At 34.8% G+C, this 16403-nt stretch overlaps 1 protein-coding gene and 1 long non-coding RNA gene across 5 annotated transcripts in view; one reads left to right on the plus strand and one right to left on the minus strand.

Moving 5' to 3' along the window:
* Positions 1 to 16403, plus strand: part of LOC106156543 (uncharacterized) — a 79033-nt gene that overhangs the window by 59657 nt on the left and 2973 nt on the right. For all 4 annotated transcript variants that reach the window (XM_087009011.1, XM_087009009.1, XM_087009010.1 and 1 more), the window contains exons 13-19: positions 6318 to 6559; positions 8868 to 8949; positions 11727 to 11885; positions 12657 to 12818; positions 15365 to 15438; positions 15715 to 15933; positions 16214 to 16311. In XM_087009011.1, coding sequence (XP_086865137.1) covers positions 6318 to 6559; positions 8868 to 8949; positions 11727 to 11885; positions 12657 to 12818; positions 15365 to 15438; positions 15715 to 15933; positions 16214 to 16311 — 1036 coding nt within the window. The remainder of the gene's footprint in view (positions 1 to 6317; positions 6560 to 8867; positions 8950 to 11726; positions 11886 to 12656; positions 12819 to 15364; positions 15439 to 15714; positions 15934 to 16213; positions 16312 to 16403) is intronic.
* LOC147762889 (uncharacterized) lies at positions 1335 to 2996 on the minus strand. The gene is made up of 3 exons (XR_015333487.1): positions 2786 to 2996; positions 2312 to 2562; positions 1335 to 2151 (listed from the first exon to the last, which is right to left on the minus strand). It is a non-coding gene; the product is annotated as an uncharacterized LOC147762889 (long non-coding RNA).

Below are 16403 nucleotides of genomic sequence, written 5' to 3' on the forward strand. Positions count from 1 at the left end.
GACCAGCATTCAGAATTTGAAAGCCAGCTGCATGGACATGCAGAAACAATTTTGGGAGAAATGAAAGAAAGAAATTTAGTTTTTATATTTATCAAAAAATAGGTACAGTTTATTTTATAATTGGCATTAAATTAATGTGATTAAAATTAGATTAACTGCGATAACCATAAAATTGTATATAATGTGTTATTGTTCATGTCATTGACAGCAGTATTTTCAACAACACTGTCTTCCATTTAAAGGGTTGCATGATCCTTGGATTTAGTGCATGCAGTAAAAAAAACTGACCCCAGGCAATGAGGAATACCAGCCCGCTTGGCGCCAGGTGTCGCTAGTGTGAATTCAGTCCTTCCTAGGTCGCCATGTTGGATATTGTATACGTTGGACTGTGGTACTATCCTTAATAAACATGCCTCAGTATTGTTGTGTACCTGAATGTCAAAGTCGGCAAGGTGGGCATAATTTTCTTGAGGATTCAGGGCTTCGTTTGAAGTGAAGGGTTGCCCATGTCAACACACCTTCCATGTTAAAGGGTCAGTTACAACTTGACCCAGGAACAGTAATTAGGCCCCTAAAGATAGACGAGTTGCCTCAAAAAGAATACACGTAAAAAGGTTAATTGATCTTGGCAAAACTTATAAAGTTTTGGAAAGAGAGCTCCATAGCAAGAAAGTGCCCCTAGGAAGTATGATTTATCAAAGTGCGTTTTCTTATGTCCGTAATTTCAGAAGAGTTGTCAGTAAATATATATAAGTCCCGGTAGCCTACTACCCGCATAAGGTTGTGTTATTAAGTAATATCCTTTTTCATTGATGTATTGAGCATGACCGGTAATGTTAATTAAATAATTATTTTTATTTAAAATCATTATTCAGTACCTCGTAAGAATCATAAAACTAGGTATAGTTAGATAATTTATTTGTTCATGTATAGATGCAATTTCTCAGCCAATGGAATAATGCATGTTTGGAAATCTTTTTGTAACAGTTAAAGAAATAAAATTTAAAGAAAGAAAACATTTTATAAATGAACAGTTTTTGTTCTTTTTTTACAAAATAGCACTTCTGAATTGTTTTACTTGAGTAGAAACACCATATTATTTCATCGCTCTGAAAATTCATTAAAAAGCAGCAAAACCAAATATTTTATTTAAACAAAATAATTATTCAGTCCATAGTAAAAACCATGAAACCATGTAATACTTAGATAATTTATTTGTGCTATAACTTTCCTGAATATATAGCTGCAATTTCTCAGCCAATGGATTACTGTAGGCATGGAAAACTTTTTGTAACAATTTAAGAATTAAAAATTAAAGAAAGCAAACATTTTACAAATTAACACAGTTTTTTGTTCCTTTTTACAAAATAGTACTTATGAATTATTTTACTTGAATAGAACCACCACATTATGTCATCACTTTGAAAATTCTTTAAAAAGCAGAAAAACCAAATGATTTGCTGTAAATACAACTAGCAATTTATTTCATCCCACTAAAATACTTTACAAAATAGCATCATAGGTTTTTTTTCATTACAGTTAAATATTATTAAAAACAGCATAAACACATAAGTACTTTTTGTAAAGAATATAGCACCACCAAATTATTTCATTTTAGTGAAAACATTTTTTAAAATTGCACTTCAAAATTATGATTGCAGCTAAAACCATCTCATACAGGGGTACTTTCTATAAACTGGTTGACACATACTTCCTATAGTGTTTTTCATTAAAAAAAGTTATCCTGGGCAAAATACATGTAGAAAAATATCCAGCGTCAGAATGAATCAACCCCACAAACAGATCTTTGAATGTAAACACAACAAAATAGCAGAATGGGCGATTTGTAATGAACATCTGGCCTTCTAACTTAGTATAGTATTCGCGGGTTTTCTTTAGGCCCAGATTCGTGCACGAGATACACATTCCAAAAAGGGGAAATCAGGTCCGGGTCCAACTGTCATGTGTCTGCAATGGTTTTGGACACAACAATTATTCATACAGTTTGTTCATATACTTCTTCTCTGTAGCTGACATTATCTCTCCAAATCTGGAAGCAGTGATCCGCCATTGTCTCTCCTTGTGTCAGATTGCGCTCTTTCCTTGTTATAACTTGCTATGCTCAGTGTCCTTCGCTGTTTGTTCCTCAACCTGAAATAGTCATATCCCATGAAAGCATGGTAGATGGTTACAGCATTAAATAGTTAAGATACAATTTTATATTTCTATGATGTCACACATCACATTAGTTTGATAATTCTTTCTCATATTTGGGCCTGATTCTTAATATTAGGCCTCTGTTTTCACTTACATCATTCCCTCTATCCATGCATTATTGTTTTCATGGCACTTGGCAATAGTTGTTGTCCATCACAGCCGCCTGTAAGTCAGCTTTAGGGTAGGCATAACTGGTGGCTACATCAATCTTTGCCGCTGATGTGAAGTGACGGGTAAGATTCCTGAAGTAATCATTTTATCCTGCTCTTGAAGTTGGCTGTCCTGGGGTCCTGAAATCGACAGTTTCAGGCTTTGCCCCCAATATATGGGCCTTCTTTGGGTAACCTTATAAAGAAAAAAATAAGTACATTTACTAAGTATAAAAAATCTTCGTCTTTCGTGCTACTAAAACAAAATATGAGCGTAGGCCTACTCGTACCTACAGTAGTCTACATGTACATAACATGTCAGATTTGACACACACACCTCGACTAATGTTCGATTTTTTTTCAAGGAAAATAGTTAGCATTCGTGTTTTTCAAGCACTAAATGAAAAGAAAACACATACCTTTCAGTCAATTCACATTTTCATCCAGATGTTATGGCACCACATTCAAGTAAATTGCGTTTGAGTTAGTTCACTGTCAGCGACGCGTGCACACGCTCCATGTTAAACTCTGGTGTAAAGCCGTGAGCGAGATTCTGCGAGATTTAAGAAGGACTGCTTTCACCCCCACGCCATCTAGCGGCAGACCCTTAAAGCGGGTATTCCCCATTAGTTGATCTCTCTGATAAAGTAGCTAGCCAGCTGTGTAGTTGAGAGCAGAGATATATGGGCTGGGTATAAGGTGGTGGTTGGATTGGAAGGTGAACCCAATGGCAGTATGCACAGTCAATGGTAGTCACCTACTAAGAAATGTCATAGATATATTCTGTTAAGGTTAAGTTTTATCTTGTTTAGGTTGTAGATTATATTTTGCTTATGCATGCTCAAGTACCTGCTAATAAATTGCCTGTGTGGTCTTTTAGTTTAGTGCCTCTAGTTTGGCAAAGTATATCTACTCCAGTAAAGGGTATGGTCAACTGCTTGGATTTTCATTCATTACAAATGATATTCTGTACCATGACCTTTTTCATCATAAAATATCCCTTAATGTTATTGATTTTTTTGTCCATAGCAAGCAATTCCATTAAAACATTATACCATTCACTTGTCCTTCCACTTTCTCAAGATATTTTTAATTCAGGTCTTCAAACCAACACATTTTATGCTCTTTTCTTTGAAATTGAAAGGATGTTAGTAGAAAGCGTTTGTCCCAAGGCTATAAGCAACATATTTTATGGCCATGCACCTACCATCAAGCTTCTGCAGTATGTAAGATCTCTTAGATTTTGGTTATGATTGTCATAGAATTAGAATTGTTTTTTGTTTGATATGTATTATGGTATTATAGTAATTTATGTAATGATTTGAATGCAAACTGATCAAAAATGAGTTATGATACTAAAGGGCATCTAAGAACAGGATGGCTTTCTATTTTGTGTAATCCTTAAAAGGAAATACCTCTTCAGCATAACACATAGTCATGCAGTCTTTTCATGTGTAATGTGATATGGGGAGACAAGCTAGAGTTAATGACACTACTAAATAGTCCAAAATTCCCATTTTAAAAAGTGATGCATTTAATCCTTATATTTTGTTGCATAAAAATTTAAAAAGATTAAAACAATCTAACGATAAAGTGACAGAATGAAAAATACCAGCTTGAATATATTTCAATTTGTTCTTAAAAATGATAGAGAAATGTATCTTTTGAAATAAGGTAAATATAGAATTATGCCCAGAGCTAATGTGAAAAGCCAGTTCTTCAAATTCGGACAGATTTCCTTAGATTTATTTTTTATACCAAGCCTATAGATATACTGTAGATGCAGTCTATTATCATTACCTTGAGTATTATTGTTGGCATGCTATTTTACACTGGCTGCTGCCAGTTTTGGTTCATTGATGTTTTTTATATGGTTTTTATCAAGACTGTGATGTTATTGATATGGATCACATAACACACTGGCTGAGTTGAAGCTGTACTGTTGTGATAACGTGGGATTAAATCGAAATTGTACTTCCCAGGTTGTACTACCCAACTGGTAGCACCAGCTTCATCGGACAAACAGAATCTGTTGTGTGTATCTACATTAGAATATGGGATGGTATAGAAAAGTGGGCAAAATGAATCATTCCATACCGTTTATCACAGATGGGATGAATGGAATTAATATATGTACAAATATATTAGAATTCCATTTCTTAGGTTTGATAGAATATACCAATATTTCAGTGTTTTGAAAAATTGAAAAATCTAAATTGTAGTTATATTTCAGTGTTGTAAAAAAGATAACATCAGAATTTAGTTATAATTTTAAAGTATTTCGTTTCTTCTTGGAACTCCCAAAGTCATAGCTAGGTATGACCTCTCCTCCCCTCCTCCCCCTATCTGACTGACAGTCTGTCTGTTCAGTTAATTATCCTGGGTGTGTACAGGCATTCCCTGACCTGAACTGTTGAGGTCAATGGCCTTTCATTTTGGGGGAAATTGCCCACGTGTACAGCTTCAACTCCTTGATAAGGTTAACCTGCCACTCACTGTACATATGAATTGAAAATACTGGCTTTACATCGATGTAAACAGGTTAATTCATCGATCAAATTGTTTTAAGTGATGGATTAATACTATTTGGTCAAAGCAGTGATACATAGTTGCTGAGAATTGGTTTTTATATTTATTTTTACCGAAGAAGAATAATTGTACTTTAGCTGATGGGAAAAAAGCATGCACTATTAAGAGGTTAACCAAATCTATGGCGTAAATAGAAGCAGCTTAAAAATAGCAGCAGCATCTCTCTTACTTAGGAACCGACTTAGGGAGCTTGTTTAACTGCCTTTCCTACTTCCAAGTTTCACTGTGATTGTCAAACATGGTGTGTGTGTGTGTGTGTGTGTGTGTGTGTGTGTGTGTGTGTGTGTGTGTGTGTGTGTATGCTTATGCATTACCACAACTCATGTAATCTACCAGTAACCAACATGAAGTCTTATGATGATGCACATTACCAGGCCCATATTTAGCTTTATACATATATCTTCTGATTACTACACCATTGTTGAAAGGGTTAAGTTGATCTCTACCATTGCTGTCAGGTGGTACTTTTTTTTGGCAGAAAGAAATATTGCGTTGAGGGTGAAAGACCACTCTAATGATCTTTAGGGTTTTCAAGGTCTATAACATGCAGAGAATTAAATACATGTTCTATTGTAATTATGCCTGTGTATTTTAGAAAAAACTCCCTTTTTATTTGCCAATCACAAGGAATAACCTCTGAACCAACACTCATTCTCCATTTAGAATTTTTAATTTAAGCCTTAAGAAATTATACATAGAGCCTTTTTTCTGGGAAATATGAATAAAATTTTTCTACTAAATCAGTGAAATATTGGTGTATTTATCAATATGTACTCTATATAATGGCAAAGTATGCCTTTTGTTCAGAATAACATCCATGGTGGCACTTGTTTAAAGTCATCAGGTAGTTTTACCCATTCACCTTTTGTGCTGGTATCAAGTTAAACTAGATGAATTGAAAACTACCTGTATCAGGTGTAATACCTAGTAAATAAAAAAGATTACAGTATTGTCAAGTGTACATGGTGTTTCCTTTATATGGTAGATATTGGAAATGTTATTCTGAAAACTGGCACAGCAGCTTCATTTTTGAATATGTTTGTTTTCATATTTTCAGATAATGCTGTAAATATATATGCACGGTTAATAAACACAATTCAGTGACTATATTTAATCCTTTATTTCTGTTTTTATATCAGTTCTATACAGATATACACAGAATACAGAAGTGGGCAGGACAGAATTTAATATGATACATGGAGTATATTTTATATCATAATTATTGAAAATGCTTTGCAGTTTCAATCCTTTAGGAAAACAAAACCCAATTAATATTATTTTGAAATAATCAAGTCAAAATGGTTACAAAGAAAAAAAGAACACGGAAAATGATATACATAAATTTACACAAATTTATTTCAGATCAAAACAAGAACAGGACGGTCAGGTCAGTGGTCAGCCTCAAGCCAAGCAGTGCAAACCAGCCAGACGTGGTCAAGCACTCCTTGACCAGATCTCGCGCCAATGCTGCCCAGGAGATCAGCCGTCTGGAGGCACTGTGTGAGCAGAGGACCAAGGAGCTGAACCTGCTGAAGCTAGAGCTCAAGGCCAGCCTCATGGGATTTGACGCCATGACGGTGACAGTTCGATATCTGACGGAAGAGGTGAGGACTGGTGACATTTAGATATGTGACTAGAAATATAGGTTGACTTTTTAAAATAGATATGGTTTAAAGTAAAATGCTACATTTTTTTGTAGGGATTAAAAACGAATTTAAGATCAAAACAAAATTTTGAGCAATGAAGGCAAAAATTGAATATATGTATATATCTCATATGTGCTCGTGTATTTTACATCAACATCACAGCACAAGAAGTTCAACTAATATGTGATAAATTGAGACTGTAATGTCCTGAAAAGTAATATCATTATCAGTGGCATTGTACATGTACGTACTTGTGCAGTTTGTCAGTACATACTGGAGGACAGCCTGCTGACATTGCATGCTGATAATTGCTATAGAGATTCTCAGTCACAGCAGATGCAACTGCTTACAATATGGAAAAAAATGTGTAAATATTATGGAGATTTTTCTTGGTTTTGTGAAAGGATATATTTTAACTGCTAGATGTTTTTAATACATATTGGTGTCACTGATTATCATAAATAGTTAAGAAAAGAAATTGAAAGTATGTTTAACTATTTCTTCAAAAAATAAATATATATATAAAAAAAACAATGCAGTTTGAATTGCATGATTGAAGCATTTAAATCAAAGCACCTGCTTCATAATGTAAAAAGAATTTAAGTAATCAGTTCTATGAAAGCATTCTCCTCACATGTGGGAGATGCATGCATTCTTATCATATCAACCTGTTCAGTTTGTGGCATACACCTCTGTTCAAATGTTACACACCTCCAGCATTGCCCAGCTTGTGTTGTGAATTATTTTGAAAATTTCACCAGTGCAGGGATGAGTCTAAGCCTAATTTGGTGGGTAACATTGCCTTTTTGAATATTTCCCTCCAGACACAAAATATATGGTTCTAGTAATCCATTTTCTCATGGAGTGTAGAATGTGTGTGGTTTATTGCAATTTTCCATGATTTGTCTGGTAACAATGCCAAATGCCCTCCTAATTACATGAAAAAATATTATACTTTTGACTAACAAGGTACATCTGACCTTATTGAAAACGGTGCTGAATGCTTTCCCTATAGACAAAAAAATGTCAAATAATTTTGGTTGACAGCTCTACATAATGTTTTTAAATAAAGATCCATCATCTAAGGCATAGGATGATATATATTTATATAGTTTTTGCTACACACCCCTGTGATAATCATTCTGTTTTTTCAAATATTCAGGATAACACTTCTTTCAAAGCTCACATGCCAGATAGATTGTCATTCATGTGTTACGTACTTACTCACTGAATTTCTATAAAATGGATTTTATTTTTCCTAAAATTATATTTTGTTGATGATATCTAAAAAAATGTGTAGAAGTTCTGGAAAAAAAGTTTTAAGAATCTGTAATATTAGATCTTGAAAATGTACAAAATTGAAATAAATAGTGTGTATAAAACTCCTGAGTTATTACCAAATTGGAGGTGTAGAGTCATCATGATATGTTACAGTATTAGCATTATGCGCATGTAAATCATGACACATAAATGATATCCAATGCCAGGTATAGATAGCTATTTGTATGGAGAACGGCCAAAAATACTAAAAATACATTTTAACTAATGACACAGTTATAATGTGCCAATGATTAACAGAGGCACGAGTAACTTAACTGTGAGTGGCCACGGGCCTGCACTTTGTAAAATTAGATATCAAAGGGACACAAAAAAGGTGACATTGTAGTTGGTGACATGCTTTAATAGGCTCTGAAATAATGTTCTCATTTGGCATGGAGTTGGGAGAACACCTTGTGACATTGGTGATAAATTGTCTGTACTGCTGGAGCGTTAAACAGGTACTTGTGTCTATTTAACATTGAGTAAGGAAAGCATGTCAGGCAAGAAAGCAAACTGTCACTGAGATGGTTTATTAAGAGAATTTGTGGGTGGGATTTTTGATTCTATTTTTGTTTTTTTCTGCAACACCCAAATAGTTTCTAAATGTTCACACACACAGGTTTGATCCATTGTGAAGGTTCTGTATCTTTTAGAGAAAACGTGTGCCAAAATTTACATACAAGGCAGGTACATGTGTATAAGTTTCAGTGATAAGTGGTCGAAATTAAAAAGAAATCATTAGTACAAATGCTAGTTATGGTAAGTGCCCTGTAAACAAACCAGTTTATGAAGAAATGTTGGACACAAAAGATTTGTACTGCCATAGAAAATTGGTAATTTAAGTCTCAAAACTATTGTATTTTTCATTTGGGTGTTTACTCCTGGTATGTTACAAGATGAATGATAGAGTAGTGTTGTAAATATTTTTTATAATTTTTTCTTCCAGTTGGATGGTTTTTCCTGTCCCCGTATAGCAGCACAACTAAAGGACACTCAGGAATCCTTGGCACAGGCACAAGCAGAAATAGGTGAGATAATACTGAAAAATTATATAAATTGTAAATAATTGGGTGATTCAGGTGATTTTCTCTGAAACACATTTACATGCACTATTTACATTCACAAGTTCAATATGTTGGCCCTATAATGATGCTTTGTAGAATGTGTTCTTGCATGTGTGTGTTAACAGTTCTGTGGATTTTGAATGAAATTTTAGGAATTTTTCTTTGAAAAGGGTTTGCACTTTTGAACCCCACGCAGAACTCAAAAAAAGATATCTAAAAACTAAAGCCTTTTGATGCAGGCCTGTGACCAGGGGGGTTTGGAGGGTGGGGGGTCAAAAGAACGGCTCCTTTTGTCAGAAAAAGATCCATTCAGGGTAAAATTTGGTATAGGTACACAAAGGTTTCATTATAAAAGGTCCACTTTTCCAGAAAAAGAACCCCCCTTTTAAAATTGCTGGCTAAAATTGTGATATATCCTTACAACATGGTGTAATGACATATATTGGACTTAAACAGAAAGCTATAGTCTGCATGAGGGTGGGGCAAAGTGACCTGATCTGAAAATGACATGCAACTTAACAGTTAGGTCCAAATTTTTCCTGCTCTCATGTATAAACTAATAGACCATATCTGTTAAGCCTTGTACTGTGAGTTCTGTGGGTGAAAAGGACTTTTATTTATATCCCAGGCTGGGGCCATATATGGTTTGTATTGATGGCCAAACATGTATAAATACTTTTATTTAATAACCAGGATGGACTAAGAAGTCCTGTTTTTTATAATTTATTTTGTATGACTGATGAAAAATGATTCAACTGTTGATGAGCTGGTAGAGATGTAAGGTCTGTTTTGACTAGAACATTTTTTTACCGAGAACGAGATGACCAAGTAACATATAGGCAGGCTTCATTGAGCCTTGGACTAATCAAGTTTCAGATTAAATGGTCTGAGACCCATATCGTAAACCTTTTGTTAGCTAACAACTTCTTCTACCTAACAGAGCACCTATTCTAAATCTCTATTTCAAATCAATAGGTAAGTTTAGCAAACAGCATTTTAATAACAATAGTAAGCTTGAGATGTCAGTGAAACCAGCCCAACAAGTTGCCCCAATCATCGGTCTGCTTATAAGTCCTTGTCTGTGCAGTTCTTTGATCTCTTGTGCCCCTTCCACAATACTACTAGAGGAGCTGACAGTGGTCCAGTGTAAAATGGATATTTAATTTGAGGACGAGTTCAGTCTAGGCAAGAATGGTGCCAGAGGATTCTGCTTGAGGCTAAGTGCGTCATTTTGCCACTGAATCTATGGAAGCTGCTGACATTACACCTGATTTACAGTGTGCAGATTCACAATGTTCTCAGTCCTATTAGGAACAGACCAGGTCATGTTCAAATGATTCGTAAGAGGATTTACCTGCATAACCTTATAGGAGATCCATTACAGTAATATGGTAAAAGTACAGCAGGTTTTTGTGTACTTGTTAGCTGGAGATGAGGGAACACCAGAAGAGGGTTAGAATTTTGAATAGCCTAAACAGGACTTCAGAAGTTGGTTCATTTCCAACAGGTCATGTTTGATGATATAAAATCACCAGATTGTTCTGTACATGCAGTCAAATGGTGTCATCGTTTTAATGTGCCATGGCTTTGGTGACAGGATCAAATTAAATTGGTCAAAACACTGACTTGTTGGTGAATATGCTGCTCACTAACTTCTGCAATTTATATCATATGAAATGGAGCTATATTGTGATTCAATGCAATGACAGAGGATTATCATAGAAGATGTGGGAAGATAAGGGATTCATAAATACTGAATGGACAGAAGTCCCAGCTTGGTATTAAGTCTATATTGAACATCACTGAAGCAGAAATAATTTGTCACTATACCTACGAGTATGCGTTTAGTGTGTACTCATTTCATAGTGACCTAAGAGTCATTAAATACCACTGATGTCATGAGGATCCACATTTGATGCCTTCAGGATCTAAAGTGTTCATATATTAGATGTAGTTAGAAAAACATTGAAGATCATCTGTGAGGGCACCTGATCCATTATGATTGATAGTATATTTCCCAAAACGGTATCTGTAGTTTTTGTGAAGGAATTATCTTGTCAGTTTTACGTGTTACTGTGAGAAAACTGAAAATTCCCTTTCCTTTTGAGGTAGATTAATTTTGGGATGTTTTAGATAACATACAATCACGTTCTATTCACTCATACGCTCTGAATTGAAGAGAAACCAGAGCATTTATCTGCAAGAAAATGCTTTTTAGCGCACACTTTATACTGATGCTTATTGCTGAAGAAAAATGCAACATTGTTCACATATAAATATGGAAAGCACAGAGCATTATGATGTTGAGGCCCAACTGCCTACTAGAAGATCTTGGCTGGCCTCTCCTGTATCACTGATAACTATGGTTTATAAGATTCCATTAAGTCTTCTGTGGAGGGCTTGTTTAAATGGAAAGGGTAAGATGCTTGGCAGACTATTATTACCTGCAAGTTTGACAATTACTTTATGGTTTCAAACATATTTGAAGGTGATTCTTAACAGTATACAAAAGTTTGGAAAGGCAAGTTGGGTGCACTGCAGAAGTGTGTGTGTGTGTGTGTTCATGCATGTGCACACACAAGCATGTGTGACTCTGGAAAATATAACATCTGAGTGAGTAAGGTATTTGAAAATCATGAGTGATTACTCGAAATTTTCTAAGAAGGACCTTGACACACAGTTTTTTGTTTATCCTTAATGTGTGTACTCATTGTTTTTCAACTTTTTTTATGCTCTTCCAGCTGAATTGAAACAAGACAAATGCCACCTCCAGGATGAAGTAATCTCCCTGACCAAGCAACATGAGGAGAAGGTGGATTCCATGAAGGCACACCACACCAAGACTGTGCAGAACTTACGACAAACTGCAGAGGAAGACAAGGAGAGGGAAGTGCAGAGAAGTAAGTGGGTCTGTCTGTTTGTCTGTTAGTCAGTTTGTCCATTTTTTTCTTTACTTTAAACACATACAGATAATGTTTTGTCATTTAATGTACAGCAGAATACAATTTACTTATTAGACTTGCAGTTTTTAAAGGTGGCAGGATATTAGGTATCTAACACCCCATTTCCATAGATTAGATCGACCTACTTTAGATCGACCTAACTCTCTGGGGGTTCACGCTAAATAGCTGTCAGCCGGGCGGACACGAAAGTTAATTATCCCCTTACAGCTTGTAGTAGGCGGGACGGACATTTAAGTCGGATTATCTGAAAGTAATCTAGTGAGACTCCCCGCGGGGATAGATCGATCTGAAATCTATGGGAATAGAGCCTAACTTGTAGGGAATCATGAAAAGCTGAAGTCAACCTTTTCTGATAGAATGGTTAATGTGATAGTTGTGATTGTGTTCAGATGTGCTCATCAACCACAAAAGTTCTGAATCAGTTTAAACCCGGACAAAAAAAATCATATTAAGTTTAAATGCATACTATTTTCTGTCACTGAATTTTTTTAAATATTTAGGCATTTTTGGTAAGAGAAAGTAATTTGACTGACTGATGAATTTATATTAGTGCATAGATATAATTGGCACACCTTATCTCAGTGTTGTACCTAGAATAGATATTTGTAAATTATGTCTGATTTCATAAAAGGTATTTCGCCTTATTTAAATGTTTAATGTAAGCAGCCTTTTTCTAAAATTTTATATTTTTAAATATTTGTTGTCCAGTAATTGACCAGCACTCCCATGAGGTGACCACACAAAGGGCCTACCATGAGCGAAGAGTGGCCGAACTGACCGCTGAGTATGATCAGAAACTGAAGGAAGTCCAGGACAAGAACCAAGACATACTGGAACAGATAAAAATTGAACAGCAGGAGCAAATACAAGGTGAGATGTTGGTTCAGTTTCAGATACAATAGCTTAAAAACAAGGGTACACTGTGTTAGATCTTGTTCTGTCATGTCTTAGTCCACAACTGTAAGTTTATCTCAGAGAAGAATTATGGTAATTACTCCCAACATTTGAAGAACATTGAAGGTATTCTAATAAAGATGAACTCAGAAACTATGCTCATGCCAGAAACTATGATTTGTAAATGGAAATCATAGATCTTGAGAAATGAAGTTAGTGTAAACATTATTGTAAATGAGGCATTTAATTTTTATTTGTGTGTGTGTGTGTGTGTGTGTGTGTTTCGAGGTCATCTTTAATGCTATAAAGAAAGGAAAAAAAAACAGACTGAGAAATATTAGTCTTTTTTTTTTTGTCTTCTTTAACTTTGTACAGCTGTATCAGTGATGATTTGTCACCCACACTCAAATGTAACAGCTATCCCACAGTATGTGCATAGTACATTAATAGAATAGTGTATTTTATGTAAAGTATTTGTAGCAGTTTTATACTGGAATGTGGAAACACAATCTGTGGTAAAAATAACAAAAATACTGGATGCCAGATTTGTGTAAATTTGGTAGGCATAAGCAGTATATTTACTCAAAGGACAATAAAAAAAGCACACAATGTCTTCATAATTCTATGAAGAAAAATAACAAAAACAATACATGTCAGATTTGTTTTAATTTGCTGACATATATGTTTAGGCAAGGAAGGATAAAAAAGCACACCCAGACTATCAAACTATTAACAATGAAAATACCTCTGAACAACAAAAGCAATGGCATAAATACCTTCAGTTCATTTGGTTGATTATATTTCATGCAGTGTTGAGAGTAAAAACTCTGATTGAATGCTATATTGACTTTGAATTATATATAAGCCCCATGTTCCTTGTTTGATGTAATTTGAGCAATTGACCAATAGGCAATGTCTATAAAACCACTACTCCCCTGGACCAATTGATTGTACTCAGCGGGAGTTCAATCACTATTCATTGAGGCAAGGATTTGTAAGCTGTGTACAAAAAGATGAGCTGGGATATGTACTGTATCCAGTGAAGAGAATCAGAGTGTTTGTTTTTCAAGATGGAATAAGGGAAATGGTGCTTTGCAAATATGATAATGTACTGTATATAGCAACTTGTGCATTTCTACTGAATTGAAAGCAAGTGCCAGTGTAACATCTTGTGTGTTGTTGTATTTTACAAGGTTGTCATGTTAAGTACTTTCATAGATCCATTGTACAATGTTCTGGTCATTTTGAGTTGGTATTTATCAATTTCTTTGTACATTAGTTTGTATCTCTGTAACTTAGACCTGACATTAAAAAGTGTGCAGGAATAGAAGATATGTATTGTACTTAAATCAGGAGGAGATCTGAAAATTATACTGATGGACTTAATTATTTAAAAGCCTATTGTGTGGAGCTCTAAGTCAGGATCCTTTGGCGGGATAGGAGGCGAGTCTCAAAAGGATTTTAAATTCTCATCATAACAACAGACAGTTTTGGCAGCGCATATTTGTCTACACTGGAATTGTTGCAGTAACAGCAGGCAGCTCCATTTTACACAGCATTGTGACAGTAACAGCAGGCACTTTACACAGTAACAGCAGGAGTTCCACTACGTTACCAAGTTACAGTGGGTGACGAGGATGTGGAACTAGGCTGATACTGTGTTATACTGTACTAATAGTGGCGTGGTAATAATTATACACAAATAAAATTGTGCCAGAGGCTATGGCATATGAATATTGTCCTAGGTGGTGAACAGACAGCTACAGGCATACAATATACATTCAGTATATCTATCTATATACATGCAGAGTATTCTATATGGTATACCAGTACAACAAGCATCTATATTATGGAACAGCTGTACATATTACCTCCTCAGATGAACAAATGTCATGAATAATTTGTACAGTGAAGATGTACGAAAAATTTGAAGACAGTTCTCTGTGAATTATTTACGAATGATATTATCTACATGGTATTGTGAAGCAATGGTTTAACATGTGGATGGAGGAACAGAGTGGAGGAAAATATACAATTCTGGTAGTCCTAAACTCTGGTCTGTGTATGTACTGAGAAACTATGCAGTTGACAGTATTTTAAGTTTGACACACCGGGAATCAGCAGCTTTGGGTTTTCCCTTGGAAATATCTGTGTTCAGGAAATCTCACTTCTGAGAGTGAATTATTTTTCAATACTCTGGCAAATATGGCAAGCAAAAGAAGATTTGGAAGTATACTTGAATCATTCAAAGGTTATACATTCAAAATTCAGTGTTTTGTGGTTAAAATGTTGATAATATAAGTGCATAGGTGGCTATTTTCCTTCTGAACACACTTTTTTTACTGTATTTTTTAACTGTTTTCACTTCTTTTACTGACGTGAAAAACCTTGGTCCATGACTTGGTCCATGACTTGGTCCATTACTTTTCAAAAGGCTCTGCCTTGTTATGAACTAAATAGGGATATGACAGTTTTGTTTTCTGGGGTACATTTTAGTATTATTTTTACATTTATTTTTCCAGAATTACAGAGAAATCATGAATTGAGACTAGAAGAAATCACAAACAAGTTTGAAGATATCAAATCCTCTCTACTTGTAAGTACATGTATATACTCTGTTTTACGTGTGTGTGTGTGTGTGTGTGTGTGTGTGTGTGTGTGTGTGTTATAAATATTAATTTAAGAAGTTTTGAAAATTAATCAAAAGAAAATTTTGAGAATCATTGAAGCACTTAGATCAATATGACTATACTGATTTCCTAAAATATTATGTTTGCATATCATGTCAGTTCTTTTTCAAGTAAATGATGCTAAATCATTTGGTATAATTGCTTATTTTGTCCTTTTTTTTTTCAAATTTGCTTCACTCCAGAACAAAGTAGAAACCTTGCGACTAGAATGCGAGGAAATGCGTGAGAGGACAAAGGAATACGAAGAAGCACTGCAGCGCGACTCTGATGTGAAGGTTGCCTTGGCTCTCGCTCCGTACAATCACTTGCCAGCCGAGATCGACAGTTTGAAGACCGTGATCGAGATGCGCAACATGGAGATCCATGATCTAAGGAGACATAATTTAGAGCAGTCAAAACAGGTGAAAAGATTGTGAAAATAATTAAAGTGTGAAACCTGTCACAACAAAATGAGTAAAATTTAATGATATTTTTCTTTTGAAAGGGGACTGGTAGTTGGTTATGGCAAGGCTCTGTAATTTTTTGTAATTATCTAAGTAATGTTATATATGATAAAAGACTACTTTGAGCTATAATATTTAAATCACCAGTTGGTTTATAGGTAAGTTAAATTGGTAAATGTGTATTCAACTTGTGTTTAACAGTTCAAATTTTAAATTATTTTCATTATTAATCCTTTAGTTGGAGGAACTACAAATTGCTAAGGAGAAGAACATCGCACTGGAACAGAAAATTGAAAACCTAGAAGCTATCATAAATATTAAATCTGACTACGAAAAGTAAGTTTGGAAATCATGTATACTGTACAACAAATAGTTAAACAACAATGCATCAGCTTGAAACTTATGTTTTCAGAACATTGTTTAAAATT

The sequence above is a fragment of the Lingula anatina genome, chromosome 3 (assembly GCF_051362555.1).
Source record: "Lingula anatina isolate TDL-2025a chromosome 3, LinAna3.0, whole genome shotgun sequence".
Taxonomy (NCBI): domain Eukaryota; kingdom Metazoa; phylum Brachiopoda; class Lingulata; order Lingulida; family Lingulidae; genus Lingula; species Lingula anatina.